The sequence below is a fragment of the Argiope bruennichi genome, chromosome 10, assembly GCF_947563725.1.
Source record: "Argiope bruennichi chromosome 10, qqArgBrue1.1, whole genome shotgun sequence".
Lineage (NCBI taxonomy): Eukaryota > Metazoa > Arthropoda > Arachnida > Araneae > Araneidae > Argiope > Argiope bruennichi.
Window position 1 is genome coordinate 14,624,239 of NC_079160.1, and position 26,965 is coordinate 14,651,203.

A 26,965-nucleotide genomic window follows, 5' to 3' on the forward strand; every position below is an offset into this window, starting at 1 on the left:
TAAAACAGCTACTGAGAAAAAAAAAACACGTCTGGGGGGAGGGAGGAATTTCAACCCCTTTATATCTCATTTGCCACGCCCCCGGTTCTCAGCTGTCTGAAAATCCCTCCCACTTGCACTTCTACCCCAAGTTGTTGTTTTTTTCAGAAAATTTTTATTCCTCTTTTTGCTGCCAGATGGCAGTACAGTCGACGGAATGAAAACTTTCATCCAGTCCTGTTGCCCCTTCAGATCCAACTCGGGAGGAAAAAGCGCTTCCGAAAACTTTTTCCGAACAAATCAGCTGTTGCACGCTTCATTTCTTCCGTGCCGGCAATCGGAACAATACTATCTTTATCCTTGCCTCACTGAAAAATTCCAAATTTCATTCGTTAGAACTCTTTTTAGGAAAAGTGTGAAGTGTCTCTCTCTCGAAAAAAATAAAGACCGGACTTATTTCTGAAATGGAATTTCAATAGCCGACATCTGCCTGGAAGTCGAACTTGGCAAGTGGATGTTGCAGGAAAGCTCGCAAGCGAGAGAAAGTATGTTTTTGTTGTTGACATTCCTCGCGTTTGTTCTATAGGTGACATTGAAAAATCGCTAGGATTCACCTTAACGAGAGCGTGTGTGACAAAAGAGCATAATTAATTCAGAGCTCTTTCTATTATCCACTCAGTAATTTTTTCATTTATTAAACCAGAATTTTTTGAATTGTTGAATAACGACCTTTAAATTTTCAATTTTTTTTTAAATATTTGTTTTTAAAAGACGAATGTATAAAGCGCTAGTTTGGCTTACAGCGTTTTCTAAGTCAAATAAAACAATCTTTATTTTTGATTAGTTTTTATTAATAAAAAGAATCAAGGTTTGGATTTGAATTTATGTGTTTTTAAAATTAATTCAAATTTTCTTGAACATTATTTTAAATTAGTAAACATTAAAATAGTATAGATTTTTGAAATGAGACTATAGAATAAAATAAAATTTTGCCTCAAAGTTTTAAAAATTTTCACGAACTTTTGTTTAATTCTTTTAGAAGTTTAAATAGTTAGTTTGTTGCATTATCTATAATTGCTTTCATATTTTGTTTGCAATTTAAATTTCAACTCTTGATGTTAGTTATTAAAAAAAGGAATCATATAATTACGATAAAAGGGAACTAGAAATTTAGATAATTGTGATAAACAACAGTAAATTGATAAGTTTGTTTGTTAGTGTCGTTATTCTAAGAACTCTCCGCCGTTGAACTTTAGAAGTGAAATATAATTTGTTACATATGCGTGACCAGTGATAAAATCACAAAGTTATCATCACAACAACAAGGAACATTGCGCTCTCCATAGAAATTGTGATGTGATTGACATTCTAGTTTTTCCATAAAAAGGATCAAACAACAGAACTGCACACCAGAGACTGTATATCGTCCTCAAAAGCGGAGAAATTCTCTCACACCTTCTTCAAACTCATCAACCAAACACCTGAAGATGCACAGCTTTCGAACTCATCACCTGAGGACTCATCAAGAGCATCGACATAAAACACCGTGTACATTCTGAAAAAAGAACTTTCTCTTGGGGGCGGGAAAGGTAGCAAAAGGTCTAAAATTAGCGTTGATGCTGAGTGAAATAAGGCGATGGGTAGTGGTTCCAGTAGCGGCTTCTGTCATTCGGGCACGAAGCAAGAATCGGACGCGGACTCATTCGAGATGGATCTAAGGGTCAGGGAATTAGAAGAGAGGGCCAGCAACCTCGAGTCCCTGCTCAGAGAGGCCGAGGCCCAAGTGGCCCAGATGAAGAAAGAAGTGGACGCGAGGGATAAGAAGATTGACTCTCTGTTGAGAGAGATTCATAAACTCAAGGTATGTACTCTCTTATGTGCTAGTTTTGCTTGTGTGCCGTAACTTTTTCTTTTATAATCTTTTTTTCATTAAAATCCTAATTTCTTCATATTAGAGATATAAGATCTTTCATAGTTAAGATGACAAATATTTCTGTCATATTCTTAATTGCTATGCGGTGTATACTTACTGTCTAATTCATCAAAGTACATGGCAAACAATTGTAACAGTTTTAATTTTAAATTCCCTAAGGTGGCACAGCACGTTGGGCATTATATTATTCAATATTCAACAATATTATACAATGTTTCAAATATTATTTAATATTGTTCCATACATGTCCACTATTAGCTTATACTACCTTGTATATTTAATATAATTGAATGTTGCGTTTGGAATAGTAAACGTGTTTTCACCTAAAAAGAGTCACAAGAAACGAAAAGGTGTGTTTCATTTGAACACATTAAATATCAATATAATTTAAATTTGTCTTTAGTTTATGACATAATAATGTTTCAGATTATATATAATTTCACATATTATTTTGAAATTATTTTTAGTGCTACTTTATATTTCATAAATGTATATATATTTCTATCGGTTAATTTTTAATGAAAAGCAAATTTCACATTTCATTTGTTTTCTTAATTTAATATGTATTTTCTAATTGGATATTAGCCTATAAAAATGAGATTATAATTTTGAAATTTGGTTCATTTCAATTTTAAAATTGCTTTATTTAGATTAATGGAATTATGCTGCTTAGTTCCCTGCTTATTAGATTCTCTGATAACAAAAACAGAATAATTTGCAACTGAACTATTGTTTTAGATAAGTACAAGGGAAGTAAATAATTACATGATATTTCGAATATAAATTATTGAAATTTTGTTGATATAAATTAAATAAAAAGTTTCCGTGTAATACATTTCTAATATTATTAAACGATAATGTAAGTATTCAACTCTTGGCGCGGTACAAGCTAAGATTATCAAATTAAGCAGAACTATCAAATTAAGCAAAAATAAACTTTGGAAAATGGGAATACATATTTCGGATTAAAATTTGGAATTTTAATTAGAATTTTAATCAATTAAAAACTGCTTGAAATATTTTCGGTTGTTATCTCGAGAAAACTTCAGAAAATGTTATTGCAGAAAAAAAATGTACACCATTTTAAAATTCAAGGTATTGTCTTTTTAATCAAATTGTTAGTTAACGTGCAATTTTTCTGAAATTTGATAGCCAAAATTTTTTTTGTATATATTTTTAATAATACATTTTGTTATCTCAGTGAAATTCAAACCATTTTCCTTATTTCGTCAAATATAGAATCCCATGAAAACGAAAGAAGAGATTTATTGTATGCACCGTTTACTTGCAGAATAAGAAAGCAAAGTTCTAGTGGCGTGAAAGATAACGTGCAATTAAACGGTTTATTAATGAGCCAGTTACACTTTTATGCGCTATAATATCATAGGATACTACTTCATTTGGAAAGTTTATTTATACAATAAACAGAATACGTGAAACGCTATTAAAAACCGAGATTTAATATGAGTCACAATTTGATGTTTAAAAATACTTAGTTGCGAATATAAACAGAATAAGTGAAACGCTATTAAAAAATACGGATTTCATATCTGTCACAAAAACACTTAGTTGAGAATATCATCAATATCAAATAATTCATAAGAGATTTAATAGATATTAAAACACAACCGATTTTTCTAGAAAATTAGTAAGTCGCCAAAGACAACTTGTAACTAATAAAATAAAATTTCTGAAATATAAATGGAATTTGTAACAATAAATTATAAGCCTGTGTGTATGTGTAAAGGAGAAACAAAAGATGTTTTAAAGCTGTATAGTTTTCCAAAATGAATATCCCCGTAAGATTGGTATAAGTAGCTTAATGTTGTTATAAATAGCCTTTTACTGAGTAATCAAATTGATGTGTTTGACCAGATATCAGAAAACAAGGCCTTTCCAATAAAACTTCTAAAAATATATAAGTTTCATCTTCGAGGATAAAACCTCTTAAAAAAATAGAAACTAAAAACTTTCCTCATCAGTAGCCGAGAACAACACACCGCTAAAAATACGATGAACCTTCTTCGCAGTGCTTAAAATTTACGAGAAAATTATCACACAGCTTGCTTTCATTCTACTTCTTTTCTGTGTGGTTGCAGTGAAGTGTTTTCCGACCTTTTAATACTCTCTTTTCGACTAGCCCTGATCTTCCCGTTTTTATTTTTGCTGGGAGAATGATTCGGTTTTATAAGAGAGTCTTTCAAGGGAAAAAGTAAATAAACACTAGCGTTCGCCCGCAGTCAACTCAACCTTTGAACTTGACGAAACATCCATCGTTTAGAAGGAGAGTGCATCAGATAAAAATAGCTACCTTTCTGATATAATACATAAACATTTTTTCAGCAGTGTTTGCATTTCTGGAATATGGTTATTAGGTGGTTCATTCCTTGTAATTGTTTTTACTTTCTCGTACACAAAGTGTAGCAAATCGTATTGTAATCGTTGAAAGAATACGAACTGACAAATCTCACGTTTTAGAACTCAGTTCGAAAAACACTTTTTTGAAACTATGTCTGTGACAAAGATTGCTTATAAATGCTTTGAGTTAATGAAATTTCGTGTACGGCCTTTGTACCAAATTTGTAGGCACATATCAAATTTTGAGGAAAATCCAACCGTAGTGGATCATTTCTCAATCTGTACTATCAGAAACATGTAAATGCATTAACTCAAAAACGCAATGACTTAAATGTATCAAATTTGATATGTGATATTTTTTATTGCAATTGTTATTCAGTGTCAATTTTGGGTTCCATTTCATTCATTCATTTCATTGAGAAAAACGCATCTAAAACAAAAGTTACATTTTCAGGTACTATTAACCTCATGCTAGGGATTAATTGACAAAAATTCGCTAAGGACCATTATTCAAAATGCTTTAAATACCTCCAAAGATTAACATTTCGCAACTGTTATACACTAAATGCCATGCAAGGCGTTCTCTGGTATAACACTTTTATCAGAGAATATACGAGAAAGTTTTGAAGAGACTATTCCCGTTGGTTATTTAAATAGTTATAATTATAAAAATTATATCATGCAGTATATAAATCAGATATATAATACAGATCCTGAAGAATATATCTTTTCGGAGAGTCTCAGTGATTAGTCAGACTTCGTACTCGTGCACCTGAAACGGCGCTTCATGCACCGTTTCAGCTAATTTGTTTGCTTCTTTTGGAGAGGTGGGGGGGGGGGGGAGTTACTTACTTCACACATTTTACCAAAAAATAATAGAAAATAAATTAATGTAAAGCTTTATTTTCTTTTCTTATGTCTGGAGATTTTTTTGGGGAGTGTTTAAATCAATAAGTTATGAAAAAACTAGTTTATTTGCTTTTTGGGGGAGGGGAGGGGGAGGAGGGGCAACAGTTACTTATTTTACGGATCTTATCAAAAGGTAATAAAATTAAAATAGAAAATAAATAATGTAAAAATATATTTCCTTTTCTCACGTATGACGAAAAATTTTTTCTCTTTGTTTGAATCAACAGGTTATGAAAAACATGTCCCAACTTATGAAAAATACCTGAAAGATTTTCTTTACAGCTTATGGAAAAAATTGAAAAATAAATTTATTTTATACGAAAAAAAATTTACCTAATATGCTTGAAATTAAAAAAAAAGAAAACAAACCCTTAAATATGGTGTTTTGTGCTTTGCAAGAAATGATATTCTCATTCATTATTAATATAGATCCAGAAGTAATTATTCTATTTATTTTCTTAAACCCTTCTTCTTGTGTACAGCCGACCACCCCGCCACCACTGAACATAGCAATATCGACAGGATTTGTTGTTTCTTAAACCTTGTTGGGAGTTTAGGATTCCTTATGATAAACTCTATTCACATATTCCCAAATGAAGGAAATCCTGAAAAGTTAGTGCATCAACTGGTGTAAAAGTAATTTTTCGTTAAAACATTGTTTAAAAACAAAAACAAAAGTGGATTGTTATCGAGTTGCGAAAACACGTATTGAAAGCTGTTGATTGTTGAAGGTAATTTGATCCTCAAAACACGTGTCAAAATGTTAGTTCTTCTTGATTCGCAAAAACGGGTATCGTAATCGATTATTTGAATTGCATTTTGAAGAGAATGCTGGATTTTTTTTAATCTGCGATAGATCATACAAAGCTTGAATTTTCAGTAAAACTTGAATGGATCTTCATTTACCTTTAAAATAGGCTTCAGATGATAAAAAATACGAAAATTCTCGGCATTTCTTTTTTTACATCAGGAAGATTTGTCAGAATTAGTGTTTCAATATTAAAAAGGATTATTCTACTCTTATGCGGAAAACAGTAGGAGCATTCTTGGAACTATTCCAAGACTTCGTTCGTAATAGGTTTAAATAAATCACCTATAAGCACTTCTGTAAAATTTTAATTTTTGTATTGTGGCAGTTTTTGTCATATTTAATATTAGTCGCTTTTGGGGACCAGTTGGTTCGTCAGAGATATTGGTTATATTTGATTTCATTTAGATTGTTTAGACATGATTTCAGGTCCATAATCCATTAAAGCCGTGTTATTCTAATTGTCTTACATACAATCTATTTCTGACTTTATTGTACTTTTTATTGTAGATCAGTTCTAAGACCTCACAGTGTTATTAAAAGCGTAAATGTCCAATTCATCTATTTTCTTATTTTTGAGGGCATACTCGTTTTTTTCCCCCATTTATTCTGTAAACTAGAAATGGATTAAACAGAATCCTTCTTTAATTTTCATCAACGGAAGAAAATCACGCGATCAAATATTTGATGAAACAATGAAAACAATTTCGGTCTCATTTACATCTAAGAAATATTGTTGTCAAATATACTTAAAAATATATTTAAAAGTTAATGAAATCTAGACTAAAGAATTTTGCAGAAAGTAAATTAGTATCATTGAAAATATAATATTTTGGATTTTAAAACGGCATAACAATAATTTTTGTGCAGTTATAATTTCAAATAAAAATAAGAAGATAGAAACATTTATTTCCAATTTATTATTATTATTAATAGTTGAAGTGTCAAACACTTTTCGCAGAATATGATTCCTTAGGACCAAAAGATTGTATAAAATTTAGACTTCATAATTCTTTTTGAATTACACTTATACGACACAAAATAAAATATTATTTTTAACTTCATTTAAGTCTTAAAAAACTGAATTTTATGATGAATCAGAGACATTTTTACAGAATAATTCTTTGAGGTATTGCATAAATTATGAAAATTATTCTGTAGTGCACATGAGACTTTAATTCCGAATGAATATTTCTTTTGTACTCACATTTTTAAATATATATATATATATATATATTTAAAAAAATTATTTGATATCATAATCTTTTTAAAAAAATGTACTTGATATGAAATATACCCACATTACTTTACGTCAAGATTTTCTCTTGTTTCTTATAAATTCATTTCTTTATTTAATTATTTCTAACACGCACTCTAAAAAATTAGTGATTATTCAGTTTTCATGATGCAAGCCAAGGAATAAAAATCCTTAACACCCACGGCTTTCTTTCCAAAGATATCTAAAATTCCTTTTCCTGAACCGACATGTATTAAAGATTTCCCAGTAAAAGTCTTTTGGCTAAAAGCGCTGAAAGAAAAGAAAAACCACACTTTTTCCCCCTCTTGTTTTCCATTGCGAATAGATGTGTTCCCCCTTGTGTAAACTATGCCTTTCCATGAAAAAATAAATTGAATAAAAATTGAAAATTATCTTTTGTTAATCTGACATCTAGAAAATTAACTTATTATTCAGTTTTGAAATAAAGAGTGCACAGAATATCATTTTATCATTTTTACTAGCATGTTCATTGAAAATGAAAGGACGAATTTTTTGACAGGAGTTTGTGATTACATGGGCATGGCCGGTTTTCTATAAACATGCACCCATCATCATGTTGGTTTAATCCACTATTGAATGTAATACCATCCATTTTTTTAAACAGATTTTTTTTTGTATCAAAGATAAATTTCATACTTTGCTTGTTTGTAATTGGCATTTTATAGAATCCCTTTGTACAGCCGACCACCTCGCCACCACTGAACGTAGCAGTATCGACAGGATTTGATTTCTTACAATGCCAGCTAGTTTTTGGTATTTATAAAATTCCTAGGTATTTCATAGAATGCCGGCTTTTATACCCTGCTGTAACATATCCATGTAAATTTAATGAACAAGATAACACGATTAATAGAACAGTTTTGATAGAATTTGAAGTGGAGAAAATAAAATTCTTAGCCAAGTTCCTTGTATGGTGGCCCAGCGTTGCACGGCGACATTGGGCGATCCAGCTAAAAAGAAGGGAAAATATTCATTTCCCCATACCTTTTATAATACTGATGGTAGGAAGGTAATCTTAGGCAAATGACCACCTCATTGTAATGAGTGCCTTCTATATTTTAATACAGAAGGCACTCATTATGCTATGCTACTCATTATTCAAAGCTTTTCGATATTTGAAATAGCTTGTAAGTTAGAACTAAAAATGGTTTTCACCCTATCCCTCAATTTTGACCACTTTTTAAACTAAACCTGTGACACATTGCAGGAAAGCTCTTTTCATCGGCATTTTTCCCATCTTCTTTCACTCTCATAGCGAAAATTCTTATAAAATTAGAGAAGAAATTGGAGATAGGAAAGGGGTGTCCGAATATCTCCAGACAGATGAAATCTGTTATCGTCTTTTGGCTGACAGACAGGATTGATTTCTTTTTTCGATTTCATGACCTTACATGAATGAAAATCGACTCAATTATTTAATCGACTGCTTTCAGATGAAGGTTTCAGCAAATTGATAAGTGCATTTTCCCCCCAAATATTACAAAATTGAAGAACGTCCTTTCATTTCGGTCTTAAAATTTATGTAGGTCACATTAAGCAATAGTGTAAACACCTTCCTTTGTAGCCTTCAAATTCTACAAAGTGCACCTGCAACAATGTATATAATTTTGTTTTAACAGCTCTTTTCTCAGAAAATAGGGAAAAAGAAAGTAAAAGAGTTATTAAGTTACTACCAAAACAGTACATAATAGTAAATCAGGTCATTTTATGTTGATGAACAAGACAGCCATGAACTAATATAAGGTACTTAGAAGCTTGAGTGTAAGAAATATGGTGATCCAAATGTGCCTCAAATTTGGACAATTTAATATTCCAGTCAAGGATTTTGATTTATGAAAAACTGTTCCAGCTTTCCCCACTAAATTCATTATGGCATTCTACTCTCAACCGATTATGTTGATTGCACGAAATAATTACAGAAATCAAAATTTTCGTTGCAAATTTTATTTTTTCCTTGTTTTATTATTCTTCTATTCAGAATAATGAAATTCGCATGAGCACTTTCATTTGAACCTGTGTTTATTCAAAATTCGCAAGTTCATGTCATTATATAATTTTTTTCAAAATTGGCAGCATTTTGTGGACGTATCGATTGCAATTTCTTGCAGAAAGACACAGCATTTTTGTATCTCACTCATTGTGATTTTTGGTTTTGAGGCCATTTTGAAAAATGTTGAAAATATACACGTAATATTACTATCTAGAAGAATCGTATTAATTTTCAAATCCAAGAAAGTTGTTTATTTTCCCAATAAATGGATTTATAATTTTTCAATAAACGAAGTTTTAATTCTTTGGTAGCATATGGAATCCAAATCATGTTATCTTTGATTTGGTGTTAAATTTGAAAACCATTTGAGAATTTAACTCATTGAAGTACATGTATTAGTGATACCAAAATTTATTTTTTTGAATTTGAAATTGTGTTTTCTATGATACTTCCAACTAACTGACTAAGTCAAATTTGTTTCCTTTTGGTTAATCAAATTTTTAAAGCCAATCTCTAAATTCCATCTATATTTTCATGGCTAAGCTGTATTTTGAAAAGATTTCCTGTGATAATTTGAATAGATTTCAGAAGCATTTGAGTAACAAAGCATGAGGCCATTTAAGTAGTAGAACAGAAGCTTTGGAAAATTTTAAAACTCCTTCTGATATTGTAGGAAATGAAACAATCAGCTCTATTGACAAGTATAAGTACAGAAAGTATATGTGCAGAAGCTCTTAGCATACTGGAAATTTTCAGAGCTGTTAATAGTGTATAACGTAGGAATACATTTATCAGTAACGAATTTTAACTATGATGAAATATTTAAAAATGTAAAGTCAGGAAAATTAATTGCACTATAAAACCTTTTATTTTTAGTTAATGCATCAAAATGTCCTGCCAGTTGTCAGCCATTACGATGACATTACTTAAAAAGCACGATTGAATACTAAAACAAACTGTTTTACTTTAAAATACTGTATTGTCATGACATTTTTAGAGATGTTGTAAGCAAAAAAGAATTCTTTATTGAGATACACTTTCTAACCGAAACAAAACTGGGGATTTTGTAACCTAAAACACACATGATTGCTATTTTAAAAAGTTTACGATTTTTATTCTTTTATCTACGAAGTATAAAGTATTAAAATCATCTAAAATCGAACTCGAGCTATTGACGAATTTCCACTTTTTAGACTTCCCCGAAATGTCTTGTCTATCTGTCTGTGATAAAGATGATTCAAAAACGCTTTGAGGAAGACTGATGAAATGTGGTAAATGATCTTTAAACCAAATTTTTAGATTTCTAACAAATTTTCAGCAAAATTTATTCAGGGGAAGTCTCTCTGACTGTCCGAATAAAAGTTAACATGATAACTACAAAACGAAGAGGGTTAGATAGATAAAATATGCTGTAACTTATGAAGTATAGATATGTGTTGAATTTGGAATCAAAAGGGTTCATCGTCTGTCGGTCAGTACTTTCACACGCATGTGAACTCTGTAACACAAAAATTCAATTGCTTAATGATATGGATTTGGTATGTTATTTTGTGTTGTGTGTCAAATTTTCCTTCTGGATTAAAATCGGTAGAAAAAAGGTATCAAAAATACGCATTTAGTTTTCTGATGCTTTTATAATAACCGTTTCCCAGCGATTAATCGCCGAAGATCTCACTCTAATAAGCTCTTTTGTAAATATTATTCTCGTATGCCATGCTGTTAATCATATGCATATACATTTATTAGAAGATATGCGAGAAAATTTCGAGGAGACCCATTCCAACGATTGTTTTAAGGATCGCAGACAGTCAACACTGTGACAAAATTATCTTCCCCTCTATTTCGTTTACACCCAAACGAAAACTAGATCTGCAAATCCGATTACAAGGTAGTTGCATTTGCCACTAACAGAAGGTAAAATGTCTCTCTTAGAAACTTCGTAGCTTCTGGAAAAAATGTAAGTTGTATAAAAAATACAAAAATAAGCTAAGCATATTAAAAACAAGCTAATATTTTGATACGTTATGAATAATATTTAAAAAAAATTAGAAATATGTATTAGCCTTGCAAACAGCAACACGTAGCTAACTAAATAAAAATGTTTTAGAGTATCTTCAATATTTTCATTCAGTAAGAAAATTATGCTTAAGGCTAAAGAATTTTTTTCCATACATGAAAACACAGTTTTTAATTGAAAAAAATTCACTACTTAATTAAGTCTCATGTACCTTACACTAAAATCGTTCTTAATATTGTTTATAAGTAAATTTTAAAGATTCATTAGAATATAACATAGAAATTCTCTTTTATTTATATTGATTCTAACTAAATCATCGAACTTTAGGAGTAAACAATTCCTTTCAAGAATTTTTCATTGATATTTTAACATAATGATTGTCCTATAAAGATATACTTATGCAAATTACATGATATAATAATCATTACGAAGAAAAAAAAGGAAAAATAAGCATTTTAAAGCGATTCTATGAAATAACAGACATTTTTTCTGCAATTTTGGTTTATGTTACATATAGATTGCAGTGATCGATGCAATCAAATAGACAAATCAAGCATGACATATTATTATGCCACTTTTCAGATAAGAAGTTTCGAATTTGATTGTTTTCTTAATAGAATATTAGAGATAATTTACTAAGAAGCAGGATTGCTTATCTAAATTCTTTCCATTTCATGAATCATTTCATTCTCTTTTTGCCATCAGTTTCTCCTCTCCAAATCCTGTTAAAATGCAGATTTTATATTCTAATTCCGTATTTAAAAGAAAAAATAAATAAATGACCATAATATGAATCAAAAGACCTTGCTGGTCATTCAGTTTGTATTTGCTAGTCAAAAACTTTATATTTCCAGCAATTTCAAAATTTCCAAAAAATGCAAGAAAACTTTAAAAATGACACATTTAAAATGTTGAAAAACTGAAAAGCTAAATTACTGTGACTTGACGTAAGGAAATTCAGGTAAATATTTAATTATTTGCATTCTTTTCCATAAATCAGTTTATTTTGCGATGACCACAATCCACTTTTTCTCTTTTTCTATGAGACAATATATATTTCCTATATATTTTATGACAAAGTCAAGGATCGTATCATATAGAACAAGCATTGCTTTTTCGCTTAACTCGAAAATAGATTTCCTAATAGAAAAGAAAATATTTGACGAATGAGTTAGCTTGATGTGTATTACCTTAAAGTGCCTATCAGTTTTAAAAAAATAAGACTATATGATATTGAATGCATACTAATAATCAATATATATATTATGGTCAATGTGATTGCACGTTATCTATACTAATAATGAAGATGTGTGTGTGTGTGTGTTGGTGCTTTACAGGCTAGTCCGTTTGACCTACAGCTATCAAATTTAGCGCATATATTCCTTGGAAGATGAAAATGTGCACTTCAAAGCAACTTTTAAAATTTTTAATTAGAATTTTAATTATTTAAAAAAATTAGTTCTTTCCGAAATAATTTTCTTTAATGATATCAATTTAATAATCATGAGGATTTCTGCAATTTTTAAAAAATTGTTATTATTTATTTATTTTGTCTAATTTCCTATAATAGATTAGATTTTGTTTGAAGTTCAATCGGTTTTCATTGTTTCATCAACTATTTCATTTTCTTCAGTAGTTGAAAGTTAAAGAAGAAGGATTTTGCTTGAAATATACAAAACGTATAAAAAGTAAGGTTAGAATACCATGAAATTTATAAGATAGATGAATCATATATTTACATTTTTAAAGCGCCATGATATCATGGGATTGGCTTCCATTAAAAAGCTCCAGGCAGATGTGAGCAGATCCTATGTTAGATAATTAAAATAACACATCTTTAATTCTTGGAATTTTCATGGTATCACAAATATCAAGTTATATCTCAACAACTGAATCAGAATTAAAGATAATGAACCAGCTGATCACCAAAGGCGAGTTTTTATCAATAATAACCTCGATTAGTATTAATAATAACAGATTAATAACATTGATCAGAAGATATATATAAATTTAATTGCCTGTTTGTTTATTTGAACCTTACATAATTCAAGTTCCTTGAAGAATTCAAAAGAAATATCACACATATTTTTCTTAAAGCACATATTTTTCTACACATTTTTATAACACATATTTTTCTTTTTCTTATTTTCTACCTTGAAAGATTAATTTATAGTTTTCCAACTAAAGGGGATAGAAAGATATTTTTATAGTTTTTTCACCATAACTGACACTATTTTAAAATTCAAAAAATTAGATTTTCAATTACATATATTTTATTTCCATATAGCTATTTCCCTTATCTGTAGCAATTTTTCAAAATTAATTAAAACATAATTTGTAACAATGAATTATTGCAATATTAAACCTATTTCATCGTTTAATCTCATTTACCACTTAGATTTTTGCAACGCTAAAGATAAGTTGATTTTTTCGATATATTTATTTTTACAATAAATTCACATTGCTTCGCATCTTTAAGTTATTGCATTCTATGTTATTTGAAATACATGGGAAGACCAAAGAATCAATTCTTCAATACCTACTTCTACAGCACCGATTTCACCAATTTTTTATTTCATATGAATCCTCAAAACCCCTCTGTGTATCTGAACAATAGTTTCCTACATTCCAACAGTTCACATTTTCGAGAGAAATCTCTGAAACAATACTTTATTGTACATTTATTATGAGGGCAAAACCACGACAGTATTCTCCTATCCCAACAACTGATTTCACCAATTTTTATTTAATATGAAAGCTCATGATCCATCAACTGTCATCTATCCCTCCCCCATCTGCTCGCTATTTCGGAAGTTATATCAAAATAAAAACATGACACAGACACTAACTTCAAAAATCAAATGATTTCACTAGTTAATACCCCCCCCCCCTCATTTTCAAGCATAGCAAATCATTCAGAATGATCCCTGGAGGGCACATCAGACAAGGGGATAAGAAGTTCCCAGAATGGTGATTGGTTCTCACCGGGTTAACGAATACAGAAATTGATGGAGTGGCTATCCCTACCGAGGACAGGGCGTGCCGCCTACAGGAGGGGTTGTATAGTGGCCGGTTATTGCCCTTAGTATTGCTCAATCTTAGTTCCTGCCAATGCTGTCGCAGCGTTCGGTCATTCAGAATTTTTCATGTGCTTTAGGGCTAATCGGAGTAATCAGCTACGGTTAATGATCAATCACGATCTTTTGTATCAGGTATTTTGTAATTGTTGGAATTAATTTTAGAGTGCAACAGATGGTATTAAGACGTCTAAGTGTGTTATTACATCAAATGTTGAATCATTAAGTACCTAAGATTAAATAGCCTTCTATGTTTTCCTTTCAAATTATTGAATTGCTTTCCCAGTATCAACCTAAAACTTTAATGTCTCTCCCAAGGCGCATTCGGGGGACGCTTTGGGTTAATGATAAGGTCTAGGCTTTGGAACACGAGAGCTCCAAGTGCGAGACTCGATTCCACCAAAAAAAAACGTCTTGTAAGTGCAAGCTAAATCCGTTGGGGCCAAACCTCCTCCCGCTGGTGTGGTGTGGATGTTTGGTGAGAGGGGTGCCAGCTCAGGTGTTGTCCTCGTCATCTGATCACGGTTCAAAATAAAAACGTCCGTCCCCAAATAGCACTAGTGTTGCTTTAAAACGGAACGTTAATATAACAAAAACTATATGGCTCATTATATGTTATCAAGTTATAGTGTGAAAGTTAATTTTTATGTATTCGTGCCAAACGTTGAAACTAAAAATGTCGTTTATCCAAAAACTTTAGAGTAATAGTTAGTTATGATTCTTTATTATTTTTCATTGTTTTACTCTCTTTATTATTTTATTTGATGTTATTAATTAGAGATGATATTCCTAGAATCTTTTAAGAAACTAATTATAAAATCTTGAAAACTATATAACGTATAAGTGTATGTATTTTTCTTTTTTTCCCATATTAATAAAAAAGGTTACAAAGTCGCCGATCCAACAGATAATGCAACTTATAAATTTGAATATTATGGTTTTTAATTCATTTTACATCCAAGTGTAAATGAACGCAATAACATTTACATATGCGAATGAGTTAAATTAAGCAACAAATATTTTTAAACTATAAAATTTACATTTTCTGCAAATTCAAAGTCAGTACGTCTTCAACCCTTAAAATTTTGAGCAGTGAAAACACTGAAAGGATTATATTTGAATGGCCTTCCAAGAATCAACAAATGCTTGGAGAGCAGCTTTCAGTTTCTGGCTTTGAACTTCTGAGTAGCACAAAAACAGAGCTGTCACTTTTTTGGCAAGCATTGTGGGTCCCGCGCCATGTCTAACTCTTTTCAACAACTTCTCTCTCTTGAACAATGTACGAAATGCATTCTTCCAGCGGGAGGATTTCGCAATACCGCGAAATAAAGGTCTTCTAACAGAAAACAGCTACAAAAACAAGAATTGGTTACTTTGTTTCCCTTACAATGTAGACGATAATGTGTGAAGAATTTAAAAAAAAAAAGTTGCCAATTCAATTTTATGCAATACACATGAAATTAAAGAACAATTTAATTTCCGAATCCAATCCATTATACATATTTGAGTAGCAAAAAAAAATGTCATTATTCATTTGAAGATAATGAGCATGACATTAAAATATGCATTTGCAAGTAAGATAACTTGCAAATGCATATTTTATTTTGGAATTAACTACACATTTTATTTAACATGTAATTACTCATTGTTTTGTTTGTCTGCTAACTGTGATATTTTGTGGGCTCAATTCATTCTATGAAATAAATTTCAGGTTTATAAAGTGGCAACATGAATTTTAGTTGACACATTTAATTGTCTTTTGTTATATTTATAAACTGCGATAAAATTTACAAGAAATATGTGTTTTAAGAACACATTTTTATAAATATACTGATATTTTTATTTTAATTATTTTCTATTTTTTAAGTCTTTAATATGTAAATAATTATTATAAATATTATAGAATTTTGAAATCTATTATTATAAATATTAACGAATTTTGAAATCTATTATTATAAATATTAACGAATTTTGAAATCTATTCTTTTTTTCAAATCTTCTACAAGAAATCATTACTTGCATGGAATAAAAATTTAATTGATAAATTGACATTTAATTTCTGTAAATATTTAAATAATGTGTTGTCATCAAATTTACATAAGTACAAACTTTCAAACTCCTAGCAAATCATGAATTATATATATAAAAAAAACCACTGACAAAACTTCATCTTTAAAGGTTAAAAATCTATCAGAATGTGAAATTCGGATTAAATGATGATAAGCAAAATCATTGAATGGAAGTTGCAAATTGTCTTTCGACCTGCTCATTTAATCTATCAGCCCATATCTGTTGTCATTATAAAGGTCATTTTTATTCAATTCTGTTTATTTCCATGGCGAAAATCACGTCTAAAAATTTCGAAACAAACTCACGTGATAAGCATTACCGCGCATTTCAGAACAGCAGACTATTATGTACTGTCACGTAATATGACAATCAGGAAATTCAAAAGATTTCAAAATGGAATCAACTCGCTCCTCGAAACGCAATTTATGACTGCATCAAATAAAATTAAGAAAGCATTTGCACACTTTAAACGGAAAATTCAACAATCATACAGAATTGATAATTGTAACTTTTCCTTTATGATAATGCCGCCATTTGAATAAACACTCGAGGTTCCGCCCAGGAATGAACTCCAACGAGCAATTTAAGGAAACGTATTGTATATTTTGTCATTCTTCACGTCTCAAGACACATTGGATTTTTATGTATAACAGAAAATGGAAGATTGTTATCCTATTGACAATTGAAATCTGATTACATGTCATTTGACTTTGTCCCGCCCTCCGCCGTGCAATACTCTCGATAATATTTGCTGTCTTGCAATGCAATCCTCTTTATATATGATATCCACTAATATTCAAGCCCAAACTTATCGCTAAAATCGGATTGAAACAGATGGTGATCTCCTAACAGAAAAAGATTCATTTCGAAATATAAAGTTTAAAAAAATGCCCGAAAGAAAATAGCCGCTTAGTTTAGTTTTATTTAGTTAATTAGGAAAATATTCACAACAACTCCTAATTAGATTTGAAGAAGCTTGAATATAAATGAAAAAAAAAATGCTTATCTTAACGGATTGATTTTTCTAAAATTCAGCATTAAATATGCAAATAGAATGAGAAGTTGCCGATTCCATAACTAATTTGTGTACACACACACACTCGCGCGCTCATACACACAATTACACACACACACACACACACACACACACACACACACACACACACAAACACACACACACACACACACACACACACGAACACAAACATACACACATTTATTATTGGTAGAGATAGAAATATTGTAGCCCTAAATTTCAGATTTAAGTTAATGCATATAAAAGTGCCTTTATTTTGATATCGAAAGTTAACTAGGTGCCGGTAATGATAAATTTTAGAGATTTAAAATATTTACTTGCAGGTTTAATAAAGCCCGTTTCTGACTAAAACATTGTATTTCTCTAGCGATTCAAAAATATTGATTTACGTTCTCTGAAATATTGAGACAAAAATAAAAGAGTAGTTTCTATAAATCAGAATTACCTTCGACACAGTCCCAATTTATGATTGTCCTTGTTTATATTTTTATATCTCGGAACATTGCCTATTTAAGAGAAAATAAACTATGTCAAGGTAGAAAGCAGATGATAAGTGTGTATTATTTAAGAAAAACTTGCTTTTAAAGTAGGATTACAGCTATTAAATATATCAATAAATAGAATAGAAAACATTTTCTGTTCCTTTCGGCGGCTTTTTATTTTTTTTATCATATTTTACAATTTATTTTCCACTCACTTTCTGACGTACTAGAATTTTGAAACTTTGCACACACTTTTTTGTTTTCAATGACATCACACTATTTAACATTTTTAAAACTCAAATTTCATTCATATGGACAATTTTAATCAAATTCTGATTGTGCATTCTTGTTGCTATTTGGTAGTGAATTTAAGAAAAAAAAGTTTCTATAGAATTTTATAATATTTATTATAATCTTTTGAAAGTTTGTTTGCATGCTTGAATCATATACAATTCCACATTCTCTGCCAGATTCTAACGAAATTCGACACACATATTTCTTAGCATCTAAAAAGATTAACTGAGGAATTAAGTTTCTTTTTCTAAAAGTGCTGAAATGGGGGGGGGGGTTGAAAGATCATAAATTTTTTTCTGTAACTTCCGAACAAACTACTATGAAAAATATTTTTAAATCATGCTAAAATTCAAAAAATTTGTTTTGTAATGATGTCGATTTATTGTTTTTTTATTTTTAATCATTTTTCAAAATTAATTTAATTATATTTATCAATTCATTATTTTTCTCGAAATATTAATGCTATTTCATTATTTAACCGCATATGTCATTCGCATGTGTTTTTTCCAATGTTAATGTTAAGCTGCTTTCAACAAAAAATCTTTATTCTTACTTTTAATGTTAGAATAAAACTAAGATTTTTAATATCTGCCGTAAATAAATATTATCTTTTAAGATTGTTGCAATTTCTTAGCTATTTGATTTGATTTTGCCTCATATTTTAGCAATTTTGAAATATTTAATGCGTCCAATTGGCATATCATCTATCTTTTTGTTTTGGTTATTTTTTTAGCTTGAGTTTACCGAATAGAAACTAATTATTTTTCCTTAAAACAATTGGATAGCAATTTTCATTAATTAATTAGAATTAAGGAGCTAAACAGCTCTTATGAAATTGAATTTAAGAATTCAAAAATTGTTAGACAAAAGAAGTGTGTTTTTTAAAAAAATTTTTAAAGTTTCTTTACAAACAAATACAACGAATAAAAGCTGTCGTAGCCACTGCTACTCCAACTAATGAATTATAAATTAAAGAATAAAAAAAATAATAAATGATTTTAAAATACATTTTATTAATGCATTATAAATTAGGAAACCATTTGCGTTTTTATCGAAATTCTGAGTAGCAAAATAAAAGCATATGCGCTGTAGTAAAAGTAAGGCGCTGAAAATATTGAAAGAAAATATTAATCTATAGCGAATATCATAAGAATGAAAGTTCCAAAATAATCATTAAAAGTAAATATATAGTGGGCATGAGTGAAATTCCAAATTATGTAAAATAATTGTATCAGTGCCTCATACTTTTATTTTATTTTGATCTCCAATTTTTTGATAAAAAAGATGAAAGTTCCAATGTAGTCCTAACATCGAACCATGATGATGTTCAGATTTGATTTTTCTATATACTTTTGTCTGATTTAATTGTATTATTAGATTTTCTGCATAACTATTTTTATAACATACATTTTACAGGAAGATTGTAAGCACTCAAATGGCATCATGTTAAAAAATACATTATTTATTTTATTATCTCTGGTTTTGTAATATTTTTTTAAAGCAAGTCTACAAATTCATGCAATTTTATCTAAGTACAAGATATTTCCGTACAGTTTCAAATAGAAATATTATGCGATCAAGTTTTAAAAATTATTTTTTTGAAATTTAAACTGACTTATTTTTTTAATGAGGGCTGTAATGTGAAAATTTACTCATTAATTAAAATGCCTAACGAGTTTTTCAATTGATTAGGAATGATAAGAATCTGTAGTATCAGCCATTACCCAATCAATTCTGAAAGAAAGTCATTAAAATAAAAAAACGATATGAATTGAAAGTTAGTTATTTGAATTTTAAAACAATGTAAAAACTACTAATTGATAATATGTATCGAAATTATTGAAAAAAATCCCGCTAAAATTTAAATTAATTGTAAGTCGATTAAAAATTAATTAAAAATTTGAAAACTCCTTCTCAATGACTGCCTACTATCAAAGAAATAAATACGCGTCAAATCTGATTAAGTAGTTAAGTGCAAGGTCTGTCTTTGGGGAGCACATAGGATGACTTTTATATCATGCAGTTAGCAGAAAAAGTTTTAGCTTAAAAATCATGTTAGGCTGCAAAATTTTCCGCCTTTTTAAGTACACTGATGAAAGATCTTTATTAAGACAATGATATTTGAAATAAATAAAAATGGATGAAAATATGAAAATTTCTTTTATTATTTCATCACCAAAATATAAGTTTATATGCAACTAAATTATCATTATAAGATGTATTGTCTAAAAAAATAAATATTTCATGGGGATAGATAAAAAAAGTGAATTTTAATGACTTTTCTCAAAATAATGTTCAAATTATATTTAAATATCTTTGAAATATTCCAGATATCAATTTTGTATAAATTAAATGAAATTCATAATGAAGGTTTCAATTCGTTATTGAAAGTAAACTTGGGTAAACATTTTATGTTCCAAGTTTTTTTAGATAGTTAAATGTCAAGTTTAGTTCAGAAAAACATAAAATTATTATGAAAATTCAGTACTTGAGTATAAAAAATTTCCAAAAATTTTTTAAAACTGGAATTACAAAATCATTCAAAGTTGTATTCGAAATAAATTTCTATAAAATAATAATGTAAAAATATTATTAAAATAGTAAAAATTAAGTCGCCTGAAATATTTTGAAATTTTTAAAAATTATATACTTTTTAACATTTTAAAAATAATATGTTTAGTTTTAATGATTTTTATAGGTATTTGACATATTTATATTTTAAACCATATGAATGAATAAATGTCTTTATCCTGAATGAATAATTCGCAAAAGGGCCTGATAGAATCCAAGGTGACCTTAAAGCTTTTTTCTTTCAAAGAACTGCACAGAAATTAAACAGGAGCATTTAAAATTATTGCTGTAGAACTGCGCATCAAGATGGTACATTTATAAATACAATTTTAAAATTAAATTGCAAGTAATTCTTATATGATTTAGTCTTCTGTATGAGGACTCGGAAGTGAAGAAAGAACATTACAACTTCAGAATACGGTTTCACACAAACACGGTTTCAAATATTTGGAATAAGTTATGAAAATATATTTGCTAGTTCCTGAGTAAGAAAACAATTTCTGTCATTCTAATGTTGCTATCGGAGCAGTAAAACTATTTATCTTTCAAATTTCTAAGCAACTGAATTCAATAAAAAAAATAATAAAAAATTAATCAAGATTTCAATCTTAAAACTTTAGCAATGAAGTAAATTCAAATATTATTTAATTTTGAAAAAATTAAATAATATTTGAATTAAAAAATTAAAAAATTTTGAAACAACTCTTCGTCAGTTTTGTAAATTATTTCAGTACAAGCTTGATAATGGTAAATGTTTTATATAAAACAAAAATTATTCTAATAATTATCAGATCCTTTTTTTCTCATTAACACTAGGAATTTGATGGTGTTCTTCCATAAAAATAAGAAAAAACAAATTTTAAATACTTCTGAAACAGACATTGTACAGTGACATCTTGAAATATAGCATGACTGAGTTGCATGCAGATCCACTTGGAGATGTATTAAGATTTTTAACCTAAAACTACTTTTAGGGAAAAAAAATTCCTCGAAAAAAAATAGATCGTAAGATAATATAATATTACCGCATTGAAGAAGGACAGTCGAATCTCCATGGCCGAATGGTCATGGCACTGGTCTCATGATGTAGAGACCTGGGTTCGAATCCCGCTAGAGACAATGCGATTAATAGTAAATGTAAATATTTAATTCTTTGATTTTATGTTTTCCTTTATTTCATGTTCCAGAAGATTCTGGACATTTCTTTAGTTTACCAGACAAGTGTTCTGAACTTTTCTTACTGTCTCCAGAAGAGTATTCTGGAACTTTCTCTGCTAGTATAAAAGCAGATTTGTGAGTTACTGTGTTCAGAGTTCAGTTAATAAATTGGTTTAGCTCGACCTCTTGTGTGTGTCATATAGTTCTACGTGACAATATATATAAGATAATATCGTATGATATCAAAAGGGAGAATTCTCATATCTTTATACTTCTTAAATATGAAAAAAAAATTAACGATTTTCTTTCCTATTTAATTGAGTTTAATTATCTTTGTTATATTTTTCTTTTGTAAGTTTTACTTTTTCGTATTTGAAGCATAAAATATGAAGTATTATAATCATCAAATGATTAGAACTAGAGATTTTAACAAATCGTATTTCAGTTCTCAACGAGTCCTAAAAACACGTTTTTCGATCTATGTCTGATATATAAGAGCAGATAATTAGAGAAAAAGGACATGTCTTTTGAAATTTTCAAGTTTCAGCGTTGTATCATATTTTCTGGAGGATTTTAAATCATACTTTTCTTTTTATGAATTAATTCTTAATTCCGAAATATGTCTTGGGGGAATAAATAAAACCTACAAAAACCCTTTCCACTAACCAGAGTACATTATATAGATTTTAAATTCGTTCAAAAAAAAAAAAAAAAGAGAGAAAGAAAGGAAAAGAAAAGTATCTTGTTACTCAACAAACACCTTGAAACCTGAAATCATGAAGGAACAGAAAAGACTACACAGAACAAACAAAATTATAGGTTTTAGTCTGCACAGATACAACTTTTCGTTTCACAACACTAATAATGGAAATGGAAAATCCCTTAGTATTTGAATTGATAAAAGTTTAAATACTGAATTTAAATGAGCATCAAAATAGCTTGTAAATAAATATTTTGCAAATCTGTGATTTAAAATAATAAAGAATTTTCCCCGTAATTGCTCAAATTTCAAGGAAGAGTTTACAAACATTTTAACTAAACAAAAAAAATTATTTTATTACAAACAAACAAAAATAATAATATCTATCTACCTATCAGCATCTGAGCCACGTTTCCAGAGTTGATTCGAAAAATTCCCTTTACTGAATCGTAGAATCATTATTACAGAGAAACCGACTCTGTGGTGGAAATCGGAACTGACCATTATGTCTGTCCCTCCGAAAACAGGGCAGAAGTCACGTTTAGACCTGCGTGCTCTATCAGCGTTCTATTATTCTTGATCTGAGAGGGAAAGGAATTCCCCTGTGTCTGTTTAATAAGTGAATTTTCGAACACTTTCATACTTCCTGACGGACAAAATGGCCCAGACAGGTGTTTAGATTTGACTGCATATGATAATAAAAACCGATTACCCTGCTGTTACAGATGCTAAGAAAGGTACTTTTTTTTTTTTAAAACAGAGGAATACTGAAATTTCTAGGAATAAAAATGGTTGAATTTTCACTACAAAGATCAAAATAAAATACCAGCAAAATAAGTAAATAAAATGTTTAAAGGTAAAACTTCGAAAACTTAAAAAATTACAGATACTTAAATGTTTTATCATTTGAATAAGAAAAAGTGTTGGGAAATGCTTATTTAAAAAAGTATATAAATCTCTTGATTAGTAGTGAGAAAAGAAACTGACATTTTGTTTATGAGGGGAAAATGAAGGATTTATTATTATATAGCATCATGAAAGGAGCAATATATTTGTAAAACGGCCTTTTTTATTACTATGGGACTATTTTAGGCAACGTCATAATCATCTTGTAAAAGTGACCACACAGATAATCTAAAATTTAACAGAACTTTACTTTGCATTTGTTTTTCTCCTTCAAAAGCTAAAATTAATTCTAAAATTAAACTAGCGTGGCGCGTTTTATGTGCATCACGTAATTATAATTTTTTTTCTTTATTGACCAAATTAGAAGAATTATTAGAAATAAATATTAAGTTTACAGCCAAAGAATCAAAAAGAAAGAAAAAATGAATCCGGCCTGAAGACTTTCTCAAGGGTCACCCTCAGGCAAGGATTCAAACCAGGGATTTTTTCTGTGAGGAGTCTGACTTTCGTCTAACAAACTGACCTCTCGTGACCAGAAAATCCCAGAAAATTGAGGTTTTGGAGATAAAATTAGTATCACAAGATTAAAGATATATATACATAAACAAGTAAAATCATTTCCAAAAAACAATCCAAATTCTTTAATTGAACTTTGAATAGTTTTATTTTATTAGTACCTGAAAGGAAAGAAATCTCTTTGCCTCTACAATCTGGAATCTTCGAATCAAATCCAAAAGGGAAAATATTCTGAGATTTTCGGGTCACGAGAGGTCAGTTTGTTAGTCGAAAGTCAGACCCATCACAGAAAAAATCCCTGGTTTGAATCCTTGCCTGAGGGTGACCCTTGAGAAAGTCTTCAGGCCGGATTCATTTTTTCTTTCTTTTTGATTCTTTGGCTGTAAACTTAATATTTATTTCTAATAATTCTTCTAATTTGGTTAAGTTCATTTGTGTTTTAGTTAGATTCAGGAAATTTTATATAGGTGAATTTTTATATTGATTACTTTTGGATTGATAGCTTTCTTTATTGATTATTTTGAATAAAATATGTTAATTATTCTTTTCGGCCAAAAGTCAAAATCATGGCCTCTGATTTTGTATATTTAGTTTCTTTTTTCACATATTTTATTTCTTATTTACCTCGTAACATAAATATTTTATTTTCTTTGCAAATTGTATTTTGTATCTTTTGTAAATGTAGTTATTTAATGACTTTCAGCTGAAGTTTCATTCTAATTGTACTGAAATTTCAGATTTGAAGAGGGATCGTTATTTATCCAGTTCTTATTAGTTGAATTAAGTTAGTTAGTTCTTATTAGTTAATACCAAGTAAACAGCCGATAGCCCCTTTCATAAACGCGAATGTGGAGTTTTAAAACCAATACTAATAAAATAATTATACCATAAGCATAAACCAAAGTATCCGGTTGGGTATAAGACCCAGAGTTAATAGCATAATCTATCTAAAAACAAGGTGCAAATTATTTACAAAAATTGAAAAATCAAATAAAAACATTATAACAATATAAATAAAATAATATTTTCAAGGATTCATCTAGAAACCTATATATAAGATGCATTATATCCTGTAAATATGGTTCATATAAGATATATATGACCTCAAATATACTTAATCCGGTGATTATGTATAATTACTGCCAATTATTCATAAAAATCATTAGGTAAATGTAATAATTTATTGAACATTTATTAAATTAACCGGTTAGTTTATAAAATTCCCAACTCGTTATGGGAAATATAATAAATCCATATTATTTTGTGGTCTGAATTGAAATAAAAGATGTTGAATATATTTTTAAAAAACACTAAGCATTTCGTTGTTCAGAATTGGAAGAACATTATGATGGCTATTAAAAATTACAATTACATTTCAATTAAAAAAAATAAAATGAAAGTGGCGCTTTTGTACTTTATTTTCATTACGTATCTTAGAACAGATATATTAGATATTAACATAAGTTGTATGATATATATTATAAAAGGTTCTTTGGGTAAAAAAGATATATTTTTGCTAAAAAAGATATTGAAAATTGAGCTTTTACAAAAATTACACTATGAGTTGTGGATTTCAAAAAATAACCGGTGGATGTGATAAATATTCAGTAATTTATCACACCGTTTTAACTAGTGATTATTATGAGCAATCATCGATAACTATGCGTAATCAATAGTTTATCACATTTTTCCGTAACATATATTATCGATGTACAATATGTAATCGATTTTTTTCTAAAGTCATCATGGGAATTTACAATGGATTAAAATATTTCGGTGAGTTAGAAATTGTGGGTTTTTTATTTCCATGAAAAGCAAAAATTCTTTATAAAACATTTCAAAACAAGCATATGACCAAATATACCAAATAGGTTATTATAATAACCCATTATCACATGTAAATATCATTGTTCTACTTTGTGAATTATTTCTGTTTTTCTCTCCCGAAAATCAATCTTACAGTAATGATTAAACTTTACCGAATATGATATTTTTTATCAACTTCTCACATAACATATTCAGCTTATGTTAAATCATTGTGATTATTTAAAAGTTGAGATAAAAGAAATACAACCTCTAACCATCAAACTTATTCTGTCTCATGTGAATATGCAATCCGACATTTCCTTCATTACTTCTAAAACTGATCAATTGTTTAATAAAAGTTTAATTTTATAAACAGAAATATATATTTAATATAAATATTTTAATAATGGCATCCCTTAAAAGATATGACAGGAAGCAGCTAACAGATAAGGGTTTTGGCACCATTATTAATTTAACGAACTAGACATATGATAGATATTTATACATCATAATTATAGATCCATGTCAAATTTTAGACAGAATCTATTTTAAAGAAGTTAGTTTGTGCGTCTGTTCATGAGCATACATAATTAAAAAAGTGATGAGCTAGATAGATGGCATCTGGTAGCATTTCTATAATAATTGTAAATTTGAATTATATTTTAACTCTTTAAAGGGCTATTTTTTTCTAGTCATATTATGTTAAAATATTTTTAGGTTTGAAATTAGAATAAGAAAAGGGATTCATTCAGCTTATTAGATAAATTTAATTTGATTTATTCATTAATTTGGTTAATTAAAAATTAAGTAACAAATCAAGACACATCATTTTGTCTGAGATAAAGAACTGAAGCATCTAAGTTTCTGACTTACTAAAAATAATTGTCAGAACTTATGCCAACCTACATAATTTCATACAAAGATTGATAAATTTGATGGGAAGCATACTTCCCACGGCCCTAGAAAGGGTTAAAGCAAGTTCATTAAAGTGTTTACTCTTTATTTATATGTCTCTTTACCAGTCCCTGAACAAAATAATTTTTAAAAACCACAGTCTATATTAATGAAATTTTATT

The 26,965-nt window shown here is 29.0% G+C and overlaps 1 protein-coding gene across 1 annotated transcript in view; it reads left to right on the top strand.

Annotated features, from left to right (window-relative positions):
* The first annotated feature begins 906 nt into the window (after positions 1-906).
* Positions 907-26,965, top strand: part of LOC129989427 (cGMP-dependent protein kinase, isozyme 1-like) — a 104,866-nt gene continuing 78,807 nt past the window's right edge. Inside the window, exon 1 of the mRNA XM_056097967.1 lies at positions 907-1,840. Within this exon, the coding sequence (XP_055953942.1) occupies positions 1,616-1,840 (225 nt within the window). The 5' untranslated portion in view covers positions 907-1,615. The remainder of the gene's footprint in view (positions 1,841-26,965) is intronic.